This window comes from Macaca mulatta, chromosome 2 (genome assembly GCF_049350105.2).
Source record: "Macaca mulatta isolate MMU2019108-1 chromosome 2, T2T-MMU8v2.0, whole genome shotgun sequence".
Classification (NCBI taxonomy): Eukaryota; Metazoa; Chordata; class Mammalia; order Primates; family Cercopithecidae; genus Macaca; species Macaca mulatta.
This window is the reverse complement of record NC_133407.1, coordinates 86069710-86097170: the sequence shown is the minus strand read 5'-3', so window position 1 is coordinate 86097170 and position 27461 is coordinate 86069710. Positions and strand designations below refer to the sequence as shown.

General features: G+C 35.1%; 1 protein-coding gene across 3 annotated transcripts in view; it reads right to left on the bottom strand.

Moving 5' to 3' along the window:
* Positions 1-27461, bottom strand: part of NLGN1 (neuroligin 1) — a 909290-nt gene that overhangs the window by 16832 nt on the left and 864997 nt on the right. For all 3 annotated transcript variants that reach the window (XM_015131524.3, XM_015131526.3, NM_001257734.1), the window contains 1 exon segment: positions 398-610. In XM_015131524.3, coding sequence (XP_014987010.1) covers positions 398-610 — 213 coding nt within the window.

Genomic DNA, 27461 nt, shown 5'->3' with positions numbered 1-27461 from the left:
TCTATTGTCTTGAAAATAGATGATATACAATCCCTGCATTTAAAAAGTCTCATCTTTGATTTTGATCACTGAATAAACAAAGATGACAGAACTGTAGAATGTCTTTGTCTGATTTTTTCCTCAAATCACCCTTTAAAGGAAAGAAGAGTAACTGTAATGCTAACTATTCTGAAGTGTGCTTGAAAGGGCATCCTTACCAAGCTCCACAGGAGACAAAGAAAAGAGTTTGACGAAAATTTAAACATGCACAGAAAAGCTGAAGAAACAAAGCTTTAAACAGATATTGAGTTCAACCTAACACTCAGTTTGAACAGAGAAATATACAGAGCATCACATACTATTGATGGTGGTGGCATGCAGACACCAAAATTGTCAAAATTTGCAACCTGCATAATACCTTTGGTTGAATTGCTCCAACGGTTACCTTCAGAATAATGGGATAAAGTCAGCAGATTGACACATGAACCCCCAGCACCAGATCCAAAAACAGTGATTCTTAAGGGGTCACCACCAAAGAATCCAATGTTTTCACTAGTCCATCTTAAAGCTTGTATGAGATCAAGGAGTCCATAGTTCCCCTTTGCAGCCTGATCCCCTGTACTCAAGAAACCTGAAAAATATAAATTTGAAAAACACCTTTTGAGCTGACATGAACCAAATAGACATCAAATTTAAATACAAATGAAGCCTATATTAATCAAGGTAAGGACAGTCCAAGTTCATTAGTAAAGATTATTTCCCACCATAATAAAAGAATTTACTTTAGCAAGAATAGCAGTGACTGAAATCTGAAAAATGACATTTATCTTCTCCAAATGCCTCCCAACTTATCCAGGTAACAGGTAACAGGGACAGATAAAGGGAATGCAAACATTCTGAAAACCTGAGGAAAGACATTCCAGGGGCCAAGTTACTCAGTGGAGACATTTGGATAGTATCATGGGGCTTATGTAAATGCGCATTTTGCAGAAAACACTATGTCTGTCCTCAAGTTGCTTGTCATCGAACGTGGTTGAAATGTTAGGCATGTGTGGCAGAGTAGCAGGATGGAAATGTGTAGAGCAGGCGGGTATTTCTCTAAGACTTGTAGAGAAAGATTTGGTAAACTCCATAAAATTATATCGAACTCTGCATGTATATGACTATGTACATTTTTATCAATGATGATCAATGATTAAGAAAGAATTACTGTGCCAGAGATGACTTGAAGACACGGTTAGGACTACTTTAAATGTCAAACTGAGGGGAGCTACTCAGTTAGCAAATGGTGTAGAATAATTGAAGGTTTTTGAAAAGTTCAGACATATATTTCTGGAATGCTCAAAGCTCTGCTTTGTAGTAAATCTGAAAATGAGTGGAAAATGAGGTGAATCTGAAAATGAGCGGGAGAGAAAATGGAGGCAGGGGAGAGAATTTAAGGATCTGAACTGACAGAATGGCAAAGGCAATTGAAAAAAAAGAAGACTGATAGAAAAAATATTGTGGCATTAAGATCTGAGTAACTGTTTTACCTATGAAAGTTGTAGAAGGGAGAGTCAAACATATTACTTAGCAATATCTTAAACATATTCACTCATTTAGCTGACCTAATAGCTTTTATAGTGTGTTTATTATAACTTGTAAAATAAACATCTATTCTTTAATATATTTTTGCATTTAGTATAAATGAAAATGTAGAAAGTGTTTCATAAAATACTCCATCTTATGGACTATTTTATATTATGTAGAAAATATTTAGAGTCCTATTAGATATAAATTGATTATATTCAGGGATATAATTTCCAATCTCAACAAATTTATAGAACCAATTTAAAAAAATTAATTCTGTTATTGGAGACTTATTATAGAAATTCAATATAATGGGTCAATGTGATAAAAATTATTTTATTCAATTTGAAATATATCTTTTTGTAAAATAAGCTAAGACATTGATTACATTTATGAAAACAAAACCATGATAACACTACCTATCAGGTTAGCAAATAAATCCATAATCAAACTGAATATATGGATAAGAAATTCTTTAGGATCATTATAGAAAGGAATAGATGAAGACAAATCCTCCTGAATAATTTTGAAAACTTTGAAGAAATGAAAGTGCTTATTCTTTTCCTACAAGATCAAAAATTCTAAGAAATAAAACTGCAGTCTCTAACTCATTGTGTGTGTGTGTGTCTCTGTGTTTGTGGAATCCTTAAAATGTTAACTTTCCTTAAGACTAAAATTGTAAAAACACAGTTCAAATAAACAAATTTTTCTGGTCATACCCATTCTCTTTTATTGAATTTGAATAATAATTTTTAAAAATTTTTATGGTGTCTTCTTAGATAGAAGTATTTGCAAATACTCAATATGCATATAAATTAGAGGACAATAAAATACAAAACAGAAGTATGGCAGGGAACTCTTTTAACTCTATTTGCTATCACATCAACTTTGGTATAAGACAGAATTATTAGTTTACATTTCTGAAAGACTCTCTTACAAATGTTTTGGTCTATAAAGACAGACTATTGGCAAGAACTCTGAAAACAATATTACGGAAGGATTACTGTACATTAGATAGAGAAACTCTTGAAGGAAAAAGGATGTGTGTGTGTCTGTGTGTGTGTGAGAGAGAAAGAGAGAGAGTGAGTGAAAGAATAAGAACATAATACTCTTGTTATTAGGTTGGTGCAAAAATAATTGCAGTTACGTTCAAATTACTCCACTTACTTTCAAATGAATCTTTACATCCATACAGAATTGAATTACTCATAAAATAATCATCATCCAATATGTAGCATGTAGAGAACCATGGTAATAAGACAATTATTTCCACATTAACTAAATTGTATCCCCTCTATAATTCCAGTTATAGATGCACTCTTTAGTCAAATAGCTTTGTGTTTATATAACAGTGCTGTAAAAAAAAAGAGTTCCTCTGAAGAGTAACTTCTACTTTATATATAGTCTAAAGAAGTCTTGTAATACATTCAAGAAAGAGTTTTAAATAAAATAAATTCAGTTCAAAAATGTCATTATTAAACCACAGCATAGAAAATGGAGTAAACCATTGGGTAGAAGTTATTGTGTTGTAGCCTCAAAATGTCCAAGATTACTCAGTCAAGCTCCATTTTTACCCTTAAGTACTGAATTTCTCTTACTCCTGATTCTAGTGTATTTCATGTGTATGTTATCTATCTATCTATCTATCTATCTATCTATCTATCTATCTATCTATCTGTCTATCTATTTATCCATCTATCCATTCATCCATCCATATCATCTATCTGAAACTAACTGATCATTAGAGTGAATTTAGAAGACCACGTTGGGTTTTATTTTATGAAAAACTGATAGCAGCTGTCTTTATTAAGGCCGCTGACCAAGCAAATAACATGTCTTCAGACCTGGTAGAGAGATATATACTTGCATACATTTTTTGATTACTGATGGTATAACATCCTGTGGCTAAATTAAAGGCACAAAATGAGGAAAGTTAAATTGCTGTCTCAAAAGAGATACAGTTTGCTAATTACCCAAGTGATGTACATTGGCAGCATTCTTTATACCTTGCTATCTAGTGAAGCAGTCATTTAAAGTTCTTTTTAAATTGACTTAGCTGTTATGTCCTTAACAGCACCACTATTTCAGATCACTCTAGCTGAAACTTTACATTGAAGTGCTCAACTATAGTCCAGTCATTGGGGAACTCAATTTTGCAGAGTCCTCACTTCATGATTACTTTGGAGAAGAAGGCTTTTCCTTTAATGTCACTTAAATCATTCTTAACAGATAGTCACTACTTTATCTGACTTTTCTTGACACTCATTTTAAGTTCCTGGGATGTGTGACTAATTATTGTAGTAACACATTGACACATTATTGTTTTTGTAAAATAGAGTAATAATGACTATAAAACAAACTCTTTTCCTTTTCAGAAAAATGCACAAAATTATCCCCCCAAAAATTCAACTACTTAATTTACTTGACTCAGGAATATAAAACTTTAACAATTAGTAATTTTAAACTTAAGGCTAACTCTCAAAATTCATAATTGCAATTATGCTAAAAATTATTTGACTGATTCATATATCTACTACAATTGTCATTCACCTATTTGTTCAAACAGAATTTAATACCAGTCTTCCCACCTAAAAACTCAGTGTATCAAAAAAAATTTCCATTTGTGGTTCCTACATGAAACTACTAGTTCTACTGAGTTGATTACATCTACTGAGCAGGCTTAGTTTGAGTTTTCTGTTTACCTGAACTGGCAACAAGAGTTAGTTTCAAGTGCTAGAGAGAAACCAGGTAATTGCACATGGGTGCACAGGCTCTTGTAATGGAAAAATAAGAACAGGCCTGAAATAAATTGGACAAGAGGAAAATAAATAAAAACAGATAATTACTGTGACCAAGGTATTGGCTTAGGTTACTGTTGTCTATGGAACTCAGATAACTCTCTGATAGGCAGATCCTAAGGAGTGTGAAAGGAGCTAATTTAAATTGTCAGGCAGTAGCCCTGCGGTTTATTGGTTGACCCAATTTATACTTAGGTCTTTTACAATACAATCAAACAACCATGTACAAATATCTTTAGAATGCTAAAAGCAAAAAAAAAAAAAAAAAAAAAAAAGAAAAAAAAAAGAATGCAGACTATTTACATTTGAGATGACAACTAGAATGTCAGAAATGTAAGATGACAGTGATTCTATACTGTAGCTGTGCTTCCTTCTTTTTTTAAGGTAGGAACATATTTGAGTGTCTATGTTTATAGTTGTTAATTTCTAGAAACACTGAATAGAATACAGTATTATTTTTAGCCCACATTATGTAGCTCAAGCTATAAGGTAGAAAAGAAATTTGCAGTGTTTATCAATGCTGTTGCCTGGATACAGATGACTGTGGTTTGTTCTTTGAGTCACATTGCTAAGTATTTCACAATAGAGACCATACTGAGTATTAAAGAGACAGCCTTGCAGATATGAGACTCTGAATGATAGTGAGATGTCCTTCTAGGGACTTGGGAATACGGATCAAAAAAATAGCTCTTTAAGGACTTTGGATCTTAAACATAAAAGGATTGAAAACTGTGGAAACAAAACCTTGAATTCATCCAGCTAAAAATCCAACTAGATATCCTATGTGCTAACTCTCCTTATCTTTTCAGTTGCCAAGTTCAGTCATGTCTTCCTCTGCATTCTGCCTCTGTCTCGTGCTTTAAACTTTATGTCACGGACTTATTCCAGGTCCTCCTCCTTTCTTCTTAGACCCTTGAAATCATTATAACTAGTCAATTAACCTCCAAACTTTCAGCAAGTAAGTATTCCTTCTATCTGTCACTACTCACGTTTGAAAAATATTCTCTTCTAATGGGGTGACATGGCTATATGGAAATAAAATCCTCATGCTAGAATGTGATTAGTTTCCCTTTATTTCTGTTTGAGTCAAAATTGTTTAAAATATAATGTATTAAAATCCCTACAATTAGGCATATATGGCCAAATGATTCTTGACAAAGGTGCCAAGACTATACAATGGCAAAAGAACAGTTTCTTCAACAAATGATACTGGGTAAACTGGATATCCAGATACAGATCAATAAAGTTGGACTCTCAGTATACACCATATAAAAATTAACTCAAAATGAAAAAATCCAAAACTATTAAACTCCTAAAATAAAACATGTATTAAAAATTTCAGGAAATTAGATTAGGCAATGATTTCTTGGATATTAAACCAAAAGCACAAGAAACAAAATAAAAAATAAATAAGACTACACCAAACTTCAAAACATCTGCGCATCAAAAAAACAATCAACAGAGTGAAAGGAAACCAACAGAATGGGAAAAAACAATTGCAAATTATGTATCTGATACAGCATTAATATCCAGAAATTTTTACAAGTAAACAACAACAACAAAAAACCCAAATAACCTAATTAAAAAATGGGCAAAGAACTTAAATAGACATTTCTTCAAAGAGATATACAAATGGACAATAAACACATGAAAAGATATTCAACATTACAAGTCATTAAAAAATGCAAATCAAACCCATACTGTAGTATCTGCTCACACCTATAGGATGACTACTATCAAATACTAGGAAATACTTAGTGTTGGCAAGGATGTAGGAGATTTGCAACCCTTGTTTTGGTAGGAATGTAAAACACGTAGCCCTTATCAAAAATAGTTTGGAGAGTCCTCAAAAAATTAAGCATAGGATTAGTATATGATTCAGCATCCTTCTTCTGTATATATATGTATATATACAAAAGAATTCAAAGTAGGATCCCAACACGAAATGTGTAAGTCCATGTTCATCTAAGTACTATTTATAATAGCCAAGAGGAAGCAACCCAAGTGTTCATTGACAGATGAACACATAAAGAAAATACAGATAAAGAAGATATACATATGATGCAATATTGTGTAACTTTAAAAAAGAAGCAAATCTTGTTACATGCTACAACATGGATGAGCCTCTAAAGACAATGTGCTATGTGAAATAAGCCAGCCACAAAAAAAGCAAATACTGTCGGATTCTACTCATATGAAATATCTAAGGTAGTCACAATCATAGAAAGAGAAATTAGAAAGGTGGCTACCAAGAGCTGTGGAGAGAGGGGAAGGGGGAATTAGTATTTAATGAGTATAGAGTTTCAGTGCTGTATGAGAAAGTTCTACAGATCTATTGCTAAACAATGTGAATAGGCCGGGCGCGGTGGCTCAAGCCTGTAATCCCAGCACTTTGGGAGGCCGAGACGGGCGGATCACGAGGTCAGGAGATCGAGACCATCCTGGCTAACATGGTGAAACCCCGTCTCTACTAAGAAATACAAAAAACTAGCCGGGCGAGGTGGCGGGTGCCTGTAGGCCCAGCTACTCGGGAGGCTGAGGCCGGAGAATGGCGTGAACCCAGGAGGCGAAGATTGCAGTGAGCTGAGATCTGGCCACTGCACTCCAGCCTGGGCAAGAGAGCGAGACTCGGTCTCAAAAAAAAAAAAAAAATGTGAATATACTTAATATATTAATATAGTTACTGCACTGTATATGTACAAATGGTAACAATGATAAATTTAATGTTAATTTTTTTTTACCATAATAATAAAAAAAATTCTCCAAATTGGACAACTTGGGGTCTGTGTGAGGGAAAAGAACACACACACAGCATTTAATTATTCGCCATATACAGCTAGCTTCCTTGCTATTGTGTTCCCTTGAAGGTTACTGTCTAAATTCTTCTTAGAAAGCAATGAAGGACAAAGTAAAAACAATTTCCTTTTCGTGTGTATCTTTTGGGAAAAAAAACCTGGCTCTGAAATGAGGTCAATATCTTAACATCAAACAACTTGGCGGTATTTCCAAAATTTTATGTTTTGGTGAATCTACTTATTAATTTGTTCTAAGATAATCTGCTCTTTAATGACTTGCCTCAGAAATAACACACTGTGTTGCTGCTCATGGCTTCTGATCACTGACAGCTGGACACGGGGAGTACAGTGGGAAAGAAGAAGATGACTGTAAACAGATGCCTGGAAAGAAAATACCTATAGCTATTTCTTTGGTTTTCAGTTTCCAAATTCCAAAGTGTTACCATCTCCAGGTTAAAGAGGTGAGATTATTCCTTCTATATTACACTCAATTTTAACTTCTTGTGACTTCTTCCCCCAAATAAGACCAAAGTATTTATTTTAACCAGATTTCTTCCCAATTTAGGTTGTAATAGTTAGAAAAAAGGGTCCTGATTTACTTAGCTCTGCATCACATATACCATTCCCATTTCAAGAATGCCCCAAGATACTAGGGAAAAAGTAATCCCCAGTTCCAGCTCCCATCACCAACCCCATATTCTTCACCACAATTTAAGGCTGTTAGTGTTTTCTGGGTCTGCATCTTAAGAAAAGCTTATCCAGCACTCCCTTCTTTAGGCTATTGTGTACTTCCTGTCTATGTGTATCTGGACAACAAACCTGGTATCAAAGTTCACAAAGTTCCTGTGCATTTTGAATAACTGCTCTCACAAAGAAGTGGAAAAAGAAGAAATATCCCTTCTAAAAGGACTTTTGAGTCAAAAGAAATCACATCCTTCATTTCTAATTGCTCTGATTGTGTGGGAGTATGTCTAGTGATTTAAAGACATAGTGCACTTCAAAGCATGACATTAAAGAAACAACAATGTCTATCATATGAGAAAGTTCCTCAGGAAATATATACTTCAGAATTATACTATGTAGCTTCAGGGACAATAAAAACTAAACCTATTTTGCAATTTTCTAACTGTTCAATATTTATTTTTATCTTTCTTAAGTGTTCCTGTTGTAACCTGTGTGTATGTGTGTGTGCTTTGTAATATAGTATTTATAAGTCATTCATATTCTTTATTTTTTTCTGGACTACAATTTCTATCCACTGTAATTGTCCCCAAATAGTCATTATATACATGTTTGCTGAATGAAGGACAGTATTAATGTTATAATTTTCTATTAACACATGAAGACTAACAATTAAACTTTCCAAATGAAGTAAGTCTATTATCTTTCTTAGATGGCAGCAGTGAAGTGAGAACTTAAGAAAAATCCCTCTCAGCAGCCAATCTTGAGGGAAAGTACTCTAAGATGCAGTGTGGGTGCATTAGCTTTGAAGAGAGAAAAATAGGACAATCCTGGGTGGGGCTTATCCAAGATGAGATAAGTAGACACGTGGCCCAGTAGGCTATCCCAGAATATTGGTCTAGAATACAGGTCAAGGTCCTAAAGTTTGAGAGACTGTTGAGATTCCCTCAACATTTAGTGTGGCAAAAAGACAGCCAGACTTAGTGGGATAACCAGGATGTTGGTATAGCTTGGATATCTGTCTCCTCCAAATCTCATGTTGAAATTTGATCCCCAGTGTAGGAGGTGGGGCCTATTAGGAGGAGTTTGGGTCATGGGAGCAGATCCTTCATGAATGGCTTGTTCCCCTCCTCATATGACACAGTGGTTCCTCTTTGCCTCCCGCCATGAGTGGAAGCCAGAGGCTCTCACCAGAAGTAGATGCTGGTGTGATGTTTCTCGTACAGAACTGCAGAATCATGAGCCAAATAAATCTCTTTTCTTTATAGATTATCCAGCCTTAGGTATTCCTTTATAGCAACACAAACAGACTAACATAGGTTTGGGAGCAAATTACTGTGTCAATTAGTTAGTCCCTCTGAGTTTTGGTTTTCTAATAGACAATATTAATAATAGTATCCATCCCATAAAATTATCATTATTAAAAGAGATAATGTGGCTGGGCATGGTGAGCTCACACCTGTAATCCCAGCACTTTAGGAGGCAGAGGCGGGTGGATCACAAGGTCAGGAGATCAAGACCATCCTGGCTAACACGGTGAAACCCCGTCTCTACTAAAAATATAAAAAATTAGCCTGGGTGTGGTGGCGGGCGCCTGTAGTCCCAGCTACTTAGGAGACTGAGGCAGGAGAACGGCGTGAACCTAGGAGGTGGAGCTTGCAGTGAGCCAAGATTGTGCCACTGCACTCCAGCATGAGTGACAGAGAGAGACTTTGTCTCAAAAAAAAAAAAAAAAAAAGATGTTTTTAATATGCAAGGAGCTTAATATATGTTGTATAAAAATACTTTGGCTATAATTAACTAACTGAATTTGACATTTTCTTTATTATCACTTATTAAATAGAATAAACCACTCATCCATTTGTACTGAAAAAAAAATGAAGTCAAGAAGAATTAAAAGAAAAAAGTTTTTAAGAATTACAAAAAGTTAAATATTTATAATATACAAAATAGGGTAAAATTTACCACATTTTTAAACTATTCCATGGAAAGGAGTTGGCACGGCATCTCAAAATACATATATTCAAAAAATAGTATGCTGGCAAGGTTGTGAAGCACAGGGAATGCTTATACACTCCTGGTAGAAAGTATATTAGTTCAGCTACTGTAGAAAGCAGTTTGGAGATTTCTTGAAGAACTTAAAATAGAAATACCGTTCAACCTAGTAATCACACTAGTGGGTATATACTCAAAGGAATATAAATAGTTTTGCCATAAAGACACATGCACATGTATGTTCATTGCAGCACTATTCAAATAGCAAAGACATGGAATCAACATAGATACCCATCAGTGGTGAATTGAATAAACAAAATGTAGTATATATACACTGTGGAAATATGTGCAGCCATAGAAAAGAACAAAATCATGACTTGACATGCGATTTACCCATGTAACAAATCTGCACATACACCCACTAAACCTAAAATAAAAGTTGGAAAGAAAAAAAACAAATATATATATATATGTATACACACACACACACACACACACACATACACGTATGCACTGAGGGCAACATATATATATATACACACACATATATATTTAACATATATATATGTTGCCCTCTTAGTTTTAGGTAGAGTAAGAGTATTTTGTTAAACAATAAACAAATTTAAGGAATTCTATTAAGGGTAAGGAACATGTTTGTATTCACTGTAGATAGTTTCTTAGAATTGAAACCAAACATTTAATTGGATTGTATTGTAATAAAAACAGTTTTGTGAACCAAAATACTATGATGATATGAAATAGAGGACATTGTGTCTTGATTTGCTGACAATTCATTATTTTAGAATAGTTTTTTAAAAATTTCTAATACACATAAGTGATGCAAATTTTAGGCTATCGGAAAAAGAGTAGAAAAAAAGCCATCTCCTCCAAAAACAGTGTGAGAATGAGGGAGAATGAGGGAGAGAGAGAATGCGAGAAAGAGAGAGAGAGAGAGAGAGAGAGAGAAGTGATATGTGAGAAATCTGATCATCGTAAAAGAGGTAGCAAGGGTCAACTGCAAATAGCTGGGTCTGAGTGGGAAAGAGGGATGCTATGGTCTTTAATTTCACACTAGCTGATCCCTGAGACAGACACAAATAATAGAAAGATACAAGATAAGGTCTGGGTAATGTATAAAAATGACAAGATAATTTAGTAAGAATGTTGACTAGACTAGATTATTTTCCATATTTTATTTCTAGTATATCAAATTTTTTTGAGAGGATAAATATCTCCCTAATGAATGACTAGGAAAACCTGGTATTTATTATATGCTGCTAATATTATAGTCTTCTCCATTAAAAGCTATTCTGACAGATTTAGTGATTTTAAAGCTTTTGAATACTTTCAGTATTTTTAAATGTAAAACATAGTAGAAAGAACTACTGTCTACACTTCAACCGTATCTCCAACATAATAACTTTTACTCTCCCCTCTTCAACCCTCTCCTTCTTTCCCTTTCCTCCCTTCCCTTTCTTTTCTCTCCCTCTCCTATCAAACCTGAACTCACATGTGGAATTTAGTTTTCTCTTTGGTCCCTTTAACTTTGAACAGTTTGTTGGTCTTTATTTTTCTTGACTTTGACATTTTTTGAGGAATATAGGTTAGTTATTGCATATAATGTCTCTCAATTAGGGTTTATCGGATGTTTCTTCATAATTATATTCAGGTTATGCATTTCTGGTAAAAGATTAGTGAAGGGATGTTGTATCATCTCCATGCACTACAACAGGAGGCACATGATGTTGCTTTGCCCATTGACCATTTGGTTTGGGTGGTGATTTTGCCATTTCTCCATTACAAAGTTACTATCTTCCCTTTGCAGGGGATAAGTATAAAGTATACAGATATATTGAAACTATAAACATTTTCTTTTACATCACTTTTACACATTAATCTTAACATCTGTTGACAATCCTTATCTAAGAAAATTTAATGTTATCATTTGTTTTACTATTAGTTGGAATTGGCTGTTAAAAAAAGCTTTTTCTTCTTTTCAACTTTTATTCACTTATTCATTTGTTTATATCATTATGGATTCATGGGTTCTTATTTTATTCTAGTGGTTATAATCTTTTACTGCCATATTTTGAGGCTACAATTGTCCCACATATGGCTAGTGGGAGCCCCTCAAAGCTGGTTCCTCTGTCATTTTGACAGGTACCCATTACCTTTGAACACATCTTTTCTTTGGCACAATAAATACAGCAATTTTACAAGAAACCTCTAACTAGTAGTTAGGGGACTTTGGCTTTCTTTTATTTGTCTGGTTAAAATTTTTGAATAGTCTTCTCATATATAATTCCTAAATATTTAGTAATTATCAAATTAATTAAATTTACAAAAAAATTAATAAATGAGAATTAATTAAAATTACAAAAGCTAATTATAAAAATTATTACTATTTTTTCCAACTTTTAGTTTAAGTTTGGAGGTACATGTGCAGGATGCAGGTTTGTTACACAGGTAAACGTGTGCCATGGTGATTTGCTACACAGATCATCCCAGGATCAATACTTTGTACCCTTCAATCCAATCAAGTTGACACCCAGTATTAACCATCACACATGCATTTTGATTTATATATAGCTAATCCCGATGCTCTCCCTTTTCCCACCTCCACTCTCTGACAAGCCCCAGTGTGTGTTGTTCCCCAACATGTGTTCATGTATTCTCATCATTCAGCTCCCACATATAAATCAAAACACGTGTGTGATGGTTAATACTGAGTGTCAGCTTGATTGGACTGAAGGATACAAAATATTGATCCTGGATGTGTCTGTGAAGGTGTTGCCAAAAGAGATTAACATTTGAGCCAGTGGGCTGGGAAAGGCAGACCCACCCTTAATCTGGGTGGGCACAATCTAATCAGCTGCCAGCATGGCTAGAATATAAGCAGGCAGAAAAATGTGAAAAGAGAGACTGGTCTCACCTTCCAGTCTATGTCTTTCTCCTATGCTGGATGCTTCCTGCCATCAAATGTCAGACTCCAAGTTCTTCAGTTTGGGAACTTGGACTGGCTCTCCTTGCTCCTCAGTCTGCAGATGGCCTATAGTGTGACCTTGTGATACTGTGAGTTAATACTTTATTAATAAAGTCCCCTTTATACAATATATACATATATATCCATGTCCCTGTGCAGGACATACCTCATTCCTTTTATTGGCTTCATAGTATTCAATGGCCTATATGGACCCCGTTTTCTTTATCCAGTCTATCATTGATGAGCACTTAGGTTGATTTCATGTCTTTGCTATTTGTGAATAGTGCTGCAATGAACATATGTGTGCATGTATCTTTATAATAGAACAATTAATATTCCTTTGGATATATAGCCAGTAATGGGATTGCTGGGTCACATGGCATTTCTGCCTCTAGGTTTTTGAGAAATTGCCACATTCTCTTTCACAATGATTAAACTAATTTACACTCCCATCAACAGTGTAAAAGCATTCTTTTTTCTTCACAACCTCACCAGCATCTGTTGTTTTTTGACTTTTTAATAATAGTCATTCTGACTGATGTGAAATGGTATCTCATTGTGATTTTGATTTGCATTTCTCTAATGACCAGTGATGATGAGCTTTTTTATATATGTTTGTTGGCCACATGTATATCTTCTTTTGAGAAGTGTCTGTTCATGTCTTTTGCCTACTTTTTAATGGGGTAGTTTTTTTTCTTATGAATTGGTTTAAGTTCCTTAGAGATGTTGGATATTAGACCTTTGTCAGATGGATAGATTACAAAAATTTTCTTCCATTTGATACATTGTCTGACTCTGTTGATAATTTCTTTGCTGTGCAGAAGCTCTTTAGTTTAATTAGATCCCATTTGTCAATTTTTGCTTTTTTAGTAATTGCTTTTGGTGTCTTTGTCATGAAATCTTTGTCTGTGCCTGTGTCCTGAATTGTATTGCTTAGGTTTTCTTCTAGGTTTTCTGCAGTTTTGGGTTTTACATTTAAGTCTTTAATCCACCTTGAGTTGATTTTTGCATAAGAAAATTACTTAAAAATTCTAGTAATTACAGGGAACAGAAACTGAAGCTTATTCCTAAGTTTTGGAGTATAGTGGTATTTCATTTCCAAAAAAGAGGCATAAAATGGGGTAAAACCACAATCTAGAACAATACTAAATAATCTCACATACATTGCATATAGAAGTACCAACACACTGCCACACACACACAAACACACATGCACACACCAAGTAAAAATTGAAAGCACTAATGTCTATAATTCATCCTAGCTAAAAAAATACTATTAATGGCTTAAATTTCATAGATTATGGAAATAGCATGGTAATATGAGTTATGTAGATTATGTCATTAGAAAAAATAAAGGTAATGAGGAGGGAAAGAAGTCAGCTTTCTTTGAACATTTCCAATGTTGTCTGAGAAGTGGGACAGCATTTTGGAGAGATGTAGAGATGATTAAGCAACCAATCTCTGGATTTACCTCCACTGGCACTCTTGACATGTTGTTGTCACTGGTGTATTGGCCTACGTCCCCTGAATAAACACAGTATACCTTTGTGTTCCTGACACCTAGCTTAATTTCCATGGAATAAATATTTCATGAAATAATAAATAAAAAACGAATGAATCTCCTGGTAAGACTTCTATTATTATACTCTCTTGCCTGATGGAGCATGTAGCTTCACGAACTTGGCCTTTGACTTGATTATCATGATACCCTGGGAATGGGAGAACACTAACATACACTATGCTCAATATATTTAAAACTTCTTTTATAATTTTTGAATAAAAATTTTCTGTTCAAGAAGGCCAGGAGCAGTGGCTCAAGCCTGTAATCTCAACACTTTGGGAGGCTGAGGTGGGCGGATCACTTGAGCCCAGGAGTTTGAGACCAGCCTGGGTAACATGGCAAAACATCATCTATATAAAAACTGCAAAAATTAGCTGGGCATGGTGGTACATGACTGCAGTTCCAGCTACTTAGGAGGCTGAAATGGGAGGATCGTTTGAACCCAGGAATCAGAGGTTGCAGTAAACTGAGATTACACTATTGCACTTCAGCCTGGGCGACAGTGAGACCCTATCTCAAAAAATAAATAAATAAATAAATAAATAAATAAATAAATGAAATAAATAAATAAATAAATAAATAAATAAAAGAAGAAAAGAAAGAAAAAGACTTAGTTCTATAATAACCTAAATATTCTCTCTAAATCTCAAAAGCGATCAAAATATTCTAGTCTTTGCAGTGAGAGGGAGTTTGGCTGATTTTATCACTGTCACTCTCATTCACAGATTCCTCTCTGCAAAGTTCCGCTGCTCTTTGACATGTTTCAATGGTCAACTTCTTCTGTCTCTGAGGCTTGGCTTAAATGTTTTTGGGAATACTTTAAACACAGTTATCCTACTTTCCTCTAAACACCCAGTTTAATCTAGACATTCATTTGTAAGCGTGTACCAACACTGACTTGGAATTATTTGTTTAACACCATCCCCATATCTGGCAAAGTGTCACACATATAGTAGGTGTATCATAAATCTTATGAAGTTAAAGGTGGTTATTTCTAAGCACTTTTGATTCTGGAAAAAAAAGTAATTAAAATATATATAACAAGGGAGAATTAGTTAATGATTTCTTTTTATACATAGCCTAAATACAAATATAGTTACAAAAACTAGAAATGAGTATGTGAGGCCTGTTTTATATATCTTTATTACATTTTTTGCAGTTAAAAATGCTGATTTTGTTTAGAAATCCTAATATTTCTCAAGGAAAGGAAAAACTGGACCCAATATTTTTTTGTATTGGTAGACATAATGGTAGATTGTATCTGCCATTCCCGACATTATGTAGATAAAATCACTGTGGAAAACCTAAATATCTATAAGATTAACTAAGTGAAGGTAATATGTTTATTTTCACCTAACACAATTATTCATGCTTATGGACATAATAATTAGACTAAAATGTGAGAACCAAAATTGGTGTAAGTATTCTACAACACATGATCTAGAAACACATGTAGAGAGAAAAGCCTCAAGTTAGATGTAGTGAAAGCTATAGAGGAAAGAAAATTACATTAAGCTACTTTTCAGTAATCAGGTCTCTGATAGAACTTGAAAGATAATTCAAGTTTCTCACTACCCCAAATTTTAAATTACCAAAAAAAAAAAAAAAAAAAAATTAAAAAGGACTTTTCCTAAGAAATTACAATTAGCAGTTTTTAAGAGACAAGCTTGAGAACCCTAAATTAGGGCCATATGGTATGTATTTTGGTGCATCTGCTAAGTGCACATAAAAGCACTAGAACAAGGAACTGAAATATCCCGAGGCAAACTCCTGATTCCAGCAGCCAGTGTAGCAGTATCAGCAGCTAGCTTCAAGGAATCTTGTTGACTAATGCCAAGAGGATATATAATAGTTCTGAGTTGGCTGTTTACAATTAATCCACCTAATATTGAAAACTGGAATAATATTTGGCTTTTGGATTCCACTCAAGTTTAAGCAACATGGTGATATTGGCTTCCGCAATCCTCTGGAGGTGCTGTCTGAAGCCCCAAATCTATTGCTGTGTTAGCCAGTGAAGGCTCACCAAGGAGAAAATTATTCATGCAACTTGGCCTTCAGTTAGAGAAATTTTTCAAAAGTTTTCCCAGGGTTGGAATTACTACAGTAGCTAATATGGATCTTCAGCTCAGAGGGTCATGGAACGCTGTTCAGCAGAGAAGGAAATATTGAAACAAGTAGAAGGTCAATTTAGAAGAGGCAGTGATCTGAATCTCCCCCAGGGTGCCCTCACATTAAGCTCAGATTTATAATTGAAAATAAATCTTTCATGTCCGAGTGACAAGTCTGAGGTCCTGTTCTGGGTGCAGTTTTCACTAAGCATTTTATTTTCCTGCTTGAAGTCACTGTCCTTTTCAACTGATTTGACCTGTAATGCCACAGTTGGATGTTGGCTGCCAAGTGATTAGCTATTCAAGAAAAAAAGTGAAACTAATCTTTGTATTAATATACATGAGGTGAAATGAGAAGGAATCTGAGACTGGAAGGCACGGAGACTGGTATTACAAACTATGCAGCGAGGCATATTCCCCCAGATACAGTAGCAGAATCAAACCCGAGAGGAAGGGTGACATTTGGCAGAGATGGTGCAAGAGACAGCTGCTGTGGGTTGAATTGACGGCTTGATTTTCCAGCACTTTACTGTAAAGAGTGAGTCCTTTTTCAGAATAAAATGAGCATATTGTTATTACGCCGCTTACCAAAAAGTATACAAGTACAGAATTCATTTTTTTTCTTTTACATTGAAGATTGTAGGGCAGCTATGTTGAAAAAAAGAAATAAATTTTAAAAACATTTGCTAATTTTACAAAGCACTTCTACATCAATTTGTAGCTACTGAGCAACCTAGACTATTTTCCCTCTATTAGAAATAACTGGTCAGGCGCGGTGGCTCAAGCCTGTAATCCCAGCACTTTGGGAGGCCGAGACGGGCGGATCACGAGGTCAGGAGATGGAGACCATCCTGGCTAACACGGTGAAACCCCGTCTGTACTAAAAAAATACAAAAAACGAGCCGGGCGAGGTGGTGGGAGCCTGTAGTCCCAGCTACTCGGGAGGCTGAGGCAGGAGAATGGCGTAAACCCGGGAGGCGGAGCTTGCAGTGAGCTGAGATCCGGCCACTGCACTCCAGCCTGGGCAACAGAGCGAGACTCCATCTCAGAAAAAAAAGAAATAACCCCTCGTTCTCTTAGAGAATCAGATAATGATGAAAATCAATTAAGATCATGAACATGAAAGAATCTTTTAATGAAAAATAATTCATTAAGTCAACATTTGTTGGGCATCTATTCTTTGCCAGACACTCTGCTAGTTACTCAGTTTATAGTTTTAATAAGACATGTCTCCTGTTCTCCCTTTTTCCTGCGATCTCACCATGGAGACAGTATGTGGAAAATGATGCTTTGGAGCTTATGTACTGAATCAGAGTTTCTGGAGAGGGGCCTAGAATCTCTAGGGTGGAATCTGCCTTCTTATCAAATTCCCAGGTGATTTTGATATCCTAAAATTTGAGAACTCTAATGTCTTAAAGAATGTAAAGAATTCTGACAAAAATATTGGGCTGGAAGAGCCTTTAGTAACTAGTGTGACCATGTAATTTTTCAAATGAGAAAACCGAGGATCAGAGAGGGAATGTAAATTGCCTGATTTCACACAGCTGGTTAGGATCCTAGTTTTTCTGTTTTCTAGTCCAATGCTAGTCAAGGAAAAAAAAAATAGGTTGTGGATTTCTTTACTCAAACAACTCACTATATTGTGTATGTTCCCTCTCTTTTTTGCTTTACTAGTAAATTATTTCTATATAACAATATTTTGTTATATACGAGTTTTACACATTTCCTGTCCTTTCCACTTTACTAATCTACTATTTTTATGTAATGGTGTTTTTTGTTATAGAAACATGATGGCAAAAATCTAGTAATTGAAACTACCTACTCTGTTGACCTTTCCTCCAGACTACATTTTATCCACACTTAACTATTCTAGACAAGCAGGGATATTTTTCCATGCAAAAATCCATTTCTCTATGACAAGAAATGAGTATGTGAGGCCTGTTTTATGTACCTTTATTATTTTTTCTTGCAGTTAAGAATGTGATTGTATCTAGAAATTATCCTTATATTTCTAAAGGAAAGGAAAAACTGGGTTTTAAAATGGGCCAATAAAATGCTTATTCTTGCCTTTAAAATTCTATCTACCTTGAGAAAAAAAAGTTTTGTTATAAACTAATTTTATTATTCTCTTTGCCAGGAAACTTTTTCCAGAGCTGAAATATCTATGTAGCTTAAGCCAGTTTTCTTTTTTTTTTTTCTGTACTCAGAAAAGATGGAAAACATCTGGCAGGTTCCTCTGGCAGGATATTCAAAGAAAATACTTTCTTTACTCTTCAGGAAAAGCAATCTAATTCTTTTTTGTCTGCGTTGTGTGGAACTAGTCTCCAACTTTTGTATAAGTGTATCAATACATAATGTAGATGGATATTTGTTGATCGGAGCCAAATTATAGTAGCTTAATTTGCAATTTATTTAAATAAAGTTAATTATAACAAAATCAATGTTATAAATTCTACAGAAAATAGTGTGCTCTTTAGGGTTTTCACCTGTTATCCATGCCAAAAGAAATACCATCATGCAACGAGCTAACTTTTTTTCAAGCGTGTCTTAGAGGAAAGGCCTGGTGGTATATTGCAGTTGCCCAGCTTTGCCCAGGTGCCACAAGGTAGCCCATGTAACAGGGCCACCTCCTGGTTGAGGAGGTTGTAATGGCACAAGAGAGGCTGCCTCCAGGAGGTATGTTTTTCTAATTTGCACAGAGTTACTTTATGAATTAGTGGCAGCTCACCAAAAGGTCTACAACAAGCTCTGGCCAGGCGTTCAGCATTAGATTTGAATGTAAACAGGCTTAGACTTTTTTCCCTATATGGTAAGGAAGGTTATCCAACCATTTCTTGCAAAGAATTTTCTTACATCATTACTCATGATATATTGTGAACTGAAAATCTAATATTAAATAATAAATAAACGTGATTTGAAAAATGTTCATTTTGCATTAACCATTTCTGTGAATATTTTAGAGTTATAAATATAGCATTTTCCTATTTTTGTACATAGTTTCCTTTTAGTTTTTAAAATTAGAGTTGATTGATGTTGCTGTGATGGAAGATGGATTCCACCAGAGCACATGTGATGCACGGACTGATAAAAAATCATCAGCACCACTTACAGGTGCAAGTTTGACAATCAGAGGAAACCTTATTCCCTATTAGGCTAAGCTGGTGTACTCGTATTGTGCTCAACAGTAAAACAAAACAAAACAAAAAAGCCTTTTCCTTATTAAAAGCAGCATGTCAGATTCTGCCCAGAGAAACCTCACTTAGAGGAACAAGCAAGGCGCTAAGGGTAGAAAGGGTGATCAGTATTTGATTATCTATATATCCTGGGTCACAGCTTCTTCTTTCCCCCGAGATGGGCTGTAGTTTTTAAATTATTTATGATCAGAGGTAAAGAATGTTAACGTCTCAAACTCAGCTTCAAGGTCCAGCACCAACTCCGCTTCACTACTAAGACCTCCTTCTCCCTTCTTTTTTCCTCTGCCTCTTTGACTCAGGCAGAGCAGACTTTTGTTTCTTCCTTTTCCAGACCTCAGGGTCTTCCTCTAGGCTTTCAGTGATGCCAGTGTCCTTCTAGTTGTGTTTCCTTTGCCATCTTAAAGCTCCCCTGCAACAGATCCTCACTCTTCAAGCAATAATTTTGTTTTTTGCAATGCTTTCCCTCGAGACAATAAACCCCTTAACTGAAATCAAATAAATACAATTCAAATAAAAAACTGATTTGAATACATGTATTTATCTGGTCTTTCCAGAATATGAACTAATTATATTTTAGTAATGCCCATTCAATCATATAGCAATTAATAATAATGGTGACTGTTCCTATGTTCTATCACTAGAATTTATTGAGACCATTACTCTGTGCTAGGCACTTGGCTAAGTACTTGTATACCATATTTCATGTAATTGATATAATAGCCCTGATCAGAAGATAAGAATTTAGGTTCCCTAGTACGTTAATGACAGAGTAAGACTTAAGGGCTTTGTCCTGAAAAAAAGTGTGCACTTAATATTTTAATAATGAAGTGTGGCTTTATGCATGATCTTTTTTTTTTGAACAAAATATTCCTCTGCTATAACGACCTAAAAGATTTCCTACTCTTCTCAGTATCTCTCTGCTGAACACTTAACTTTTTCTTCCTTAACAAATCATCCAAGCTACAACCTTCTATTCCTTGATAATATAATCTTCTCCTTTCCAGAGGTCACACATTGGAACAAATGCATGACCCATTTGTGACAATGAAACACAGCAGCCTCCTTCTTATAACACAAAGGCACAATCAAAGAAGAGAAAAATAACTAAGCAAAAAAGGAAAGTGAGAGAAAACTCCCCTGGTTTTAAACATAACTCAATAGAAAATTGGTCTTTCATCAAAAGTATTTCCAGGCTAACGACTTGTGGTTTCTTTAGCTTTCATTTAAGTAGAATAGGACTCACTTTTCACAAAGTAGGTAAGTGGATAAAGTACTCATTCAATTTTACATTAATTTTAAAGGGAATGTGAACTAGCTTCAGTTGATATGAGCACTCATCTCAAAGAAAGCGTTCTGTCAGAGCTCCTGGGGACAGAACTGTCTAGCCTTATTTCAAGGAAGGACCATATTCACTTGTCATGCAATGTGAAGAGACTGACATTGGATCTTTGCCCTGAGAGCTCCATTCTTTACATCTCCTGTTTAGTACTATATGATTCTAAGAGGGAGAAAAAACTATCTTAATTACATTCATAACATATCTTATAGTTCAGTTCAAAAGAAAAGTTATTGGCAGCATGTGACAGGTACCACAGAAGGCACCAAGTGTAGAGAGGCATGGCAAATAAGTAACTTGTGAATTAGAGCAATCATGTTAAAATGAAAATAAAGGAATAAATGCAGTTCTCAACTTATGGCTGCACATAAATGAAGCAATGACATAATAGAAAACATGGGTGAAGGATAGAACTTATAAAAGGTATGTTTTTAATATCTACAAAATAGGACTTGAGATATGCATCATTTTATTCAGTCTAAGGCTGTACTATTAAGAGACAAACACATGGTCACTAATGTAATTGTTACAGCCCCTTTAGGGTTCCTAGCAAATCTCATCTGAAACTTTTAATTAAATATAGCACCATCATAAATTTCCTGGATGTGGAGAGGCCACAGAGTAGGAAGCAAAGGAGCAGGAGTGGAGAGGATGACAGGATGGAAGTAGTGTAAAAAACTCTAATATGAAAATTGTATATTGGATTATAGTGCCCACTTTTGTTCAGATCTCCTACAGTATATAGTCTTTATTTCAAGTTCTTTATTATAGAGCTGTAGCTCCAACATACAGTCTTTTATTTTATTTTTTTGAGACAGAGTTTCACTCTGTTGCCCAGGCTATAGTGCAGTGGCACGATCTCAGCCCACTGCAACCTCTGCCTCCCAGGCTCAAGCGATTCTCGTGTCTCAGCCTCGTGAGTAGCTGGGACTACAGGCACGTGCCACCACACCCAGCTAATTTTTTATATTTTTAGTAGAGATGGGTTTCCCTGTTTTGGTCAGTGTGGTCTCAAACTCCCAATCTCAGGTGATCTGCCTGCCTCGGCCTTCCAAAGTGCTGAGATTACAGGCATGAGCCACTGTGGCCGCCTATACAGTCTATATTTAGCGCTCTTTATTATGCAATGTGTCCCTAGCACACTTTCTACACATATTACATGCTCAATAAATGTTTGTTGAATTGGTGACTATGCATATTAATGGTGGATATTCTTTATAAACAACTGTCTATTTGCCTGACCCTGTTCCCTATTACACTATAAACATTTGAGAAGGTTGAGGGGAAAGAAAAGAAATCATCCTTATATCACTTACCAATCTCTAGCACACAGTATGCCATATGTACAAATTTATAGAATAAAAAAAAATGTAAATGAATCTGGCTATCATTTTTCCCAAGTGAAAATGGGGTCTTAGCACTGTAATCCTCTCTACATGTCCCCTTACTTGCCTATCAGCTAGTTGAGTTCCACTTGCAAATCTGAAGTTGGAGCTAGAAATCTGGTGCCTATCAGTGCCAAAGCTAAACTGATTCTGCAGTGATCCATGTCAATTGCTAACATAGCCAATATGAATGAATTAGTCATGCCTGGTCTGCTTATTTTTTGAGTACAGACACAGGCTAAAAACATGTCCTGTGGATTAGTATCTTTTTCAAGAATCTAATTAATATACATCACACATCTGCAAACTTTCAGGCAGATTTATAGACCCTTTCAGTTCTTGTTCAGATGAGGTCAGACATTGGAGCAAAGCAGAGCGGGAACCATCACTGTGGAGCCTGAAAATGTCTTGTCTTTCACAGCCAGGGTGGTTTCCAGCTGAGAAGGCTGTTATTGGCTTCCTGGGATAGCTTTAATGGACTGTTGGCTTGGGCTCTTTATCTCATCTCCAGGCTGGGTCACTTGATGAGTGAATAATGAATGCAGGTTGGTCCAGCTGACAGTTGTCAACTACCAAGAGGCTATAGATAACTGTAAGTAAAGTTAAAGGATTGGAGAGACTTGTGGCTGAACTGATAAAATCATTTAGATGAGAGGTCTGAATACAATGTAGAGAGAGAGTGAGAGACAGCAGGAACGAGAAAGACCTGATAAAAGGCTCTTTGGAAGAGTTTTGAGAGACAGACTCTTAACAGAAAAATGTAGGTGGGTTTATCTTTCAAAGCCATCCACACTACCTTTAGCCAGATCATAATGAAGAACCTGTGTTAAATGGAAGCTCAATGAGTGGTGAGCCTGTTAAGGTCAGTGACTAGTTTTACAGCTTCCAGATGACATGTATGCTCAGGACCTGACACATAATAATCATTCAATGAATGTACATTAACTTCAACTGAAAATGGACACAGTTCTGTCAAAACTGGGGAACAACCTTTGATGTCGATCTCCAAGTAACACCGACAAACAATAATACCTCAAAAATGTTGTTGGCATTGTGAAGAGGCATGCACAATCTTTCCTAAGATAGGTTGAAATGAGTCACAGTAATTTAGAGAATGCTTAAGATGTATCAACCTTAAGATCTGGAAATATTCCAATATATAGGCTCTATGCTATTGGTTCTTAGGAATTATTTTGCTCTGTATGTCTACGTGGACCATAGCATAATGAGGCTAAGGATCAATGAGACCAATGGGTGTTTGGGGTGGATTAGTTTAATTTACTTGTCAAATTCCTAGAGTGGACCAGCTATGCTTGCTTTGGTTTCTGCTGATCCAGTCCATCAATGTGATCATCAGTAGATTATCAAGACCAAGTTTTCCCCAGTGCAAACCATTTAACCATCCATTCATTCATGAGTGTATTTCCTCTAAGCTTCAAAAACATAGCTTTATTAAAAATGGCATTAGGAGCTAAAAACAGTGGCTCGCACATGTAATCACAATGCTTTGAGAGGTGGAAGCAGGAGGATCACTTGAGACCAGGAATTTGAGACTAGCCTGGGCAACATTTCTAGAAAAAATTGAAAAACTAATCAGGTGTTATGGCATATACTTGCAGTCCTAGCTCCTTGGGAGGCTGAAGCCAAAGGATCACTTAAGCCCAAGAGTTTGAGTTTGCAGTGAGCTGTGATCAGGCCACTGCATTCTAGGCTAAGTGACAGAATGAGAACCTGTCTTTTTTTTAAAAAAAACGGAACTAGGGCCGTCCTAGTAAGTTTTTCCTCAAGAAGAATGGCCTTGTCTATTCTTCTCAAAAATCTTGCATGTGTATAATAAGCTGGTTTTAGAATAATAAACAGTTGGCTTTAAAGATAAGATCACATACAGAGCAACCAATATACTGAAAGATTAATTATTTCATTTTCATTGAATTTGACTGACTCAAAATAGGTAAGTAAAAATGTAGTGGGGATGTTGCCATTTCTAAATTTCTTTCAAGTCCTTCTGCTTTCTTCTAGCCTCAGCAAGTATCCAGTGATGTCTAGAAACAGTACTACAATTCTCATTCCTAGAACATTTGTTTGAGACTAGCTAAATAATCTGTTAAATGAACTTATGCTAAATTATATTGAATGAATAAGGATCATGTAATGTGTCACCCTAGGGCTTGTCACATAATAGAAACTCAATAAATGTACATGGAATCAATTTGACAATGGGCACAATTCTATCAAAGCTAGAGAAAATCACCTTTGATGTCAGTCTCCAAGTAATGCCAATTAACTTCCACAATATGTTATTAGGTTACCATATTAGGTAACATTTCCATGTAATAGGAGACTTTCAGAGACAACATTCACGGCTTTTCGTACACTTAAGAATGTGTAAGTAAGTGGGCAGAAATATTTGAGGTAAATTGATCAATTTGTTATTATGGAGACCTTATAAAATTTACTTTTAGAAAACACCTCTAGTTATATATAATCTGGGATATCGGTAATATTTATTAGTAATGTTGAGAATTGGGAAGTAATTTTATCAGCACATTATAGTCTTTGTAGAGATAATTTACATGTATCTATTTGGTTACTGTGTAATTAGACACTGGGTTTATTTTCTTCATGGTTTTTAATTCCAGGCGAAAACAAACATACCAGGAATATTTACCCAACTGATACTCATTAGGAAAAAACAGAAGAAGATATTTTAATTCAGTTACTTATTAATGTTAAACAGCTATTGGTAAAATATTTTTCCAATAGTTTTTAGGATTGGTAAAGTAGGATACACAGTAGAGTTCACTCATGTCGCCCTTCCCCACAATCTAGAAAGAAAGCCTAAATAATGTTTTGTATATTAAGCAAAAATAGCTATGTAGGAGACTTACTTTAAAAAATTAATAGGGTAATTGCCTTTTGAACTAAAAATTACAAAGACTGTAAATGCCACTTTAAAAAAAAATATGAGTGCTATTAATTTCCACTTCCCAAACAGAATCTAGGGAGATTAAGCCTCTGCCAGCAGCACATCTGTTACACAAAACAGCAGCGTACAATGGGTATAGATTAAAATAGAAATAGATTGCATAGATGCTCTTTTGGCTCCAGAACATCCTTATAAAACACCTAGTCACACACAGTCTCCCTCTAATTTCTAGCAACAATTTAAATAAATACAAGATGTCAGACAATAATCCCAGTTCAGGGAAAAAAGGGCTTCAATTCCACCCAAGTTAATTGAGGCTAGAATCATTCCTGCGACATCTATGGCAATTTCACATTGGTGCACTTCAATTAAGGAATAATAAGAGTGCAAAGTAATTTATACTCATAGATTAGATGTCGTCTGTGAAAAATTACCGATTAACTCAAAGGCGGCTTCTGGAGTGCTCACCAAGCATTTTAATGGGGGTCTCTCTGTCACCTCTTGTCCTAATATCTGGTCAGAAACTAGCAACACTTTAAATTTGCCTTTTAAAAGACTCAATATACCTATTTTACACATCCATGACTTCCCCTTTTTAAATTTCCCCTAACCACAATTCTTTGTAGTAAGAGTCAATTTTAATCATCTCCTTAAAAAAATTATTTTACCTACACTGTTTCCTTTTATTTTAATTATTCTCTTGTACTTAGTATTAAAGGGCATTTTCTTCAATAAAGTAATAATTAAAAGACATTTATTTGAAAAACACTGTTCTGTATGGTATTTCCATCTCAGTGAGCATATGTAACTCTCAACAATAAGAAAATGCAGTGTTTATAGTAAAGAGAGGAAAGATTCTTAATTACTGTTTTCCCAAATTAAAATTTCATCTTAGTAGATGATAAGCATAATGCAGAACATTTTGGGCATCATATTTGACATTTTTAAACTTCCCACAAATTAAACAGGAAGATTATCACTTGATTATCTGTTCTTAAATCAATACTTTCTTCTTTTAGAATCTAGAATGTATGACTAAGAACACAAACTTTTTAATAAATAAAAATAGCTTTATTGGAACTATTCTTTTCCCTTCTTTAGCCATTAGCTGAATTAAAAAGCACACTGAAATATAAAGAAATCCACATTTATTTTATTAGGAAAGAAAAGAGTCTACTTTCAGTTATAAGTTATGATTTTTAGAGATAAAACACAAAAATGAAATAGAAGTAAAGCAAATTCAGCTTTTTTTCTTTCCCTATAATGAGGGAAGTGTTAGAGGCCCTGGACCTAAAAAAATCAGAAGATCTGAGTCCAAATGAGAGTTCTGTCACCCAAAAGTGGTATGAATTTCGGGTGAGCTCTTTGACTTCTGTGAAACAGTGTTCTCTGTAGAATGAGGCAACATCTCAGTAAGTTGTAAGGACTAAATGTGTTAATATGTGTTGATTGTGTATACTCAGGATAGCTGTCGTTTTTGTAGGGTACTTACTATTCAAATACAATGTCAGAAGAACTACTAAAATGTTTTATCTCTCTGTAGCAAGTATTCTCCAGCCCTTTTCTTAAGAGTAAGGAATTACGTATACTGTAATTGATGAGAAACTGCAATATAACCAACCTCATGGGATTTCGGGAAAAAAAAGTTAGAAATGTATAAAAAGAAACTAGAATAGAAACGGAATTACATAGGGGAATTTTTAAGATTTTGTAAGAAAGAGAAAGCCCAAGCATAGAGACCTAGTTAATTTAATATTAACTAAAAGTTTCTAAGCTTACAGTCATTAAAATGTGGTTCTGTGTTTGGTTTAAAAGTGTTTTTTTGTGGCAGCAGCTTATTTATATTACTAGCACTGTTTATTTAAACCTGTCATTGCCATAGTGACTAAATCTCCAGCCTGGCCACCCACGAGCCTAACAAGCCACATTAAGTCATTTTGTGAGCCCTGGATCTGGGAAGTTAGACATGTTTGAAAGGAGGAATTTAAATATAATCTCCTTCCTTAGAGCAAAGGGTTATCAAAGCAATAGGCAAAGGGCATACTTTCTTTTTGAGTATTAGAAATGTCTGTATGTGAACATTTAAATACACCAGTGACTTGGGCCTGCTCAGATAATCTATTCAGTTTTCCAAGACTTGTGATTAAAAAT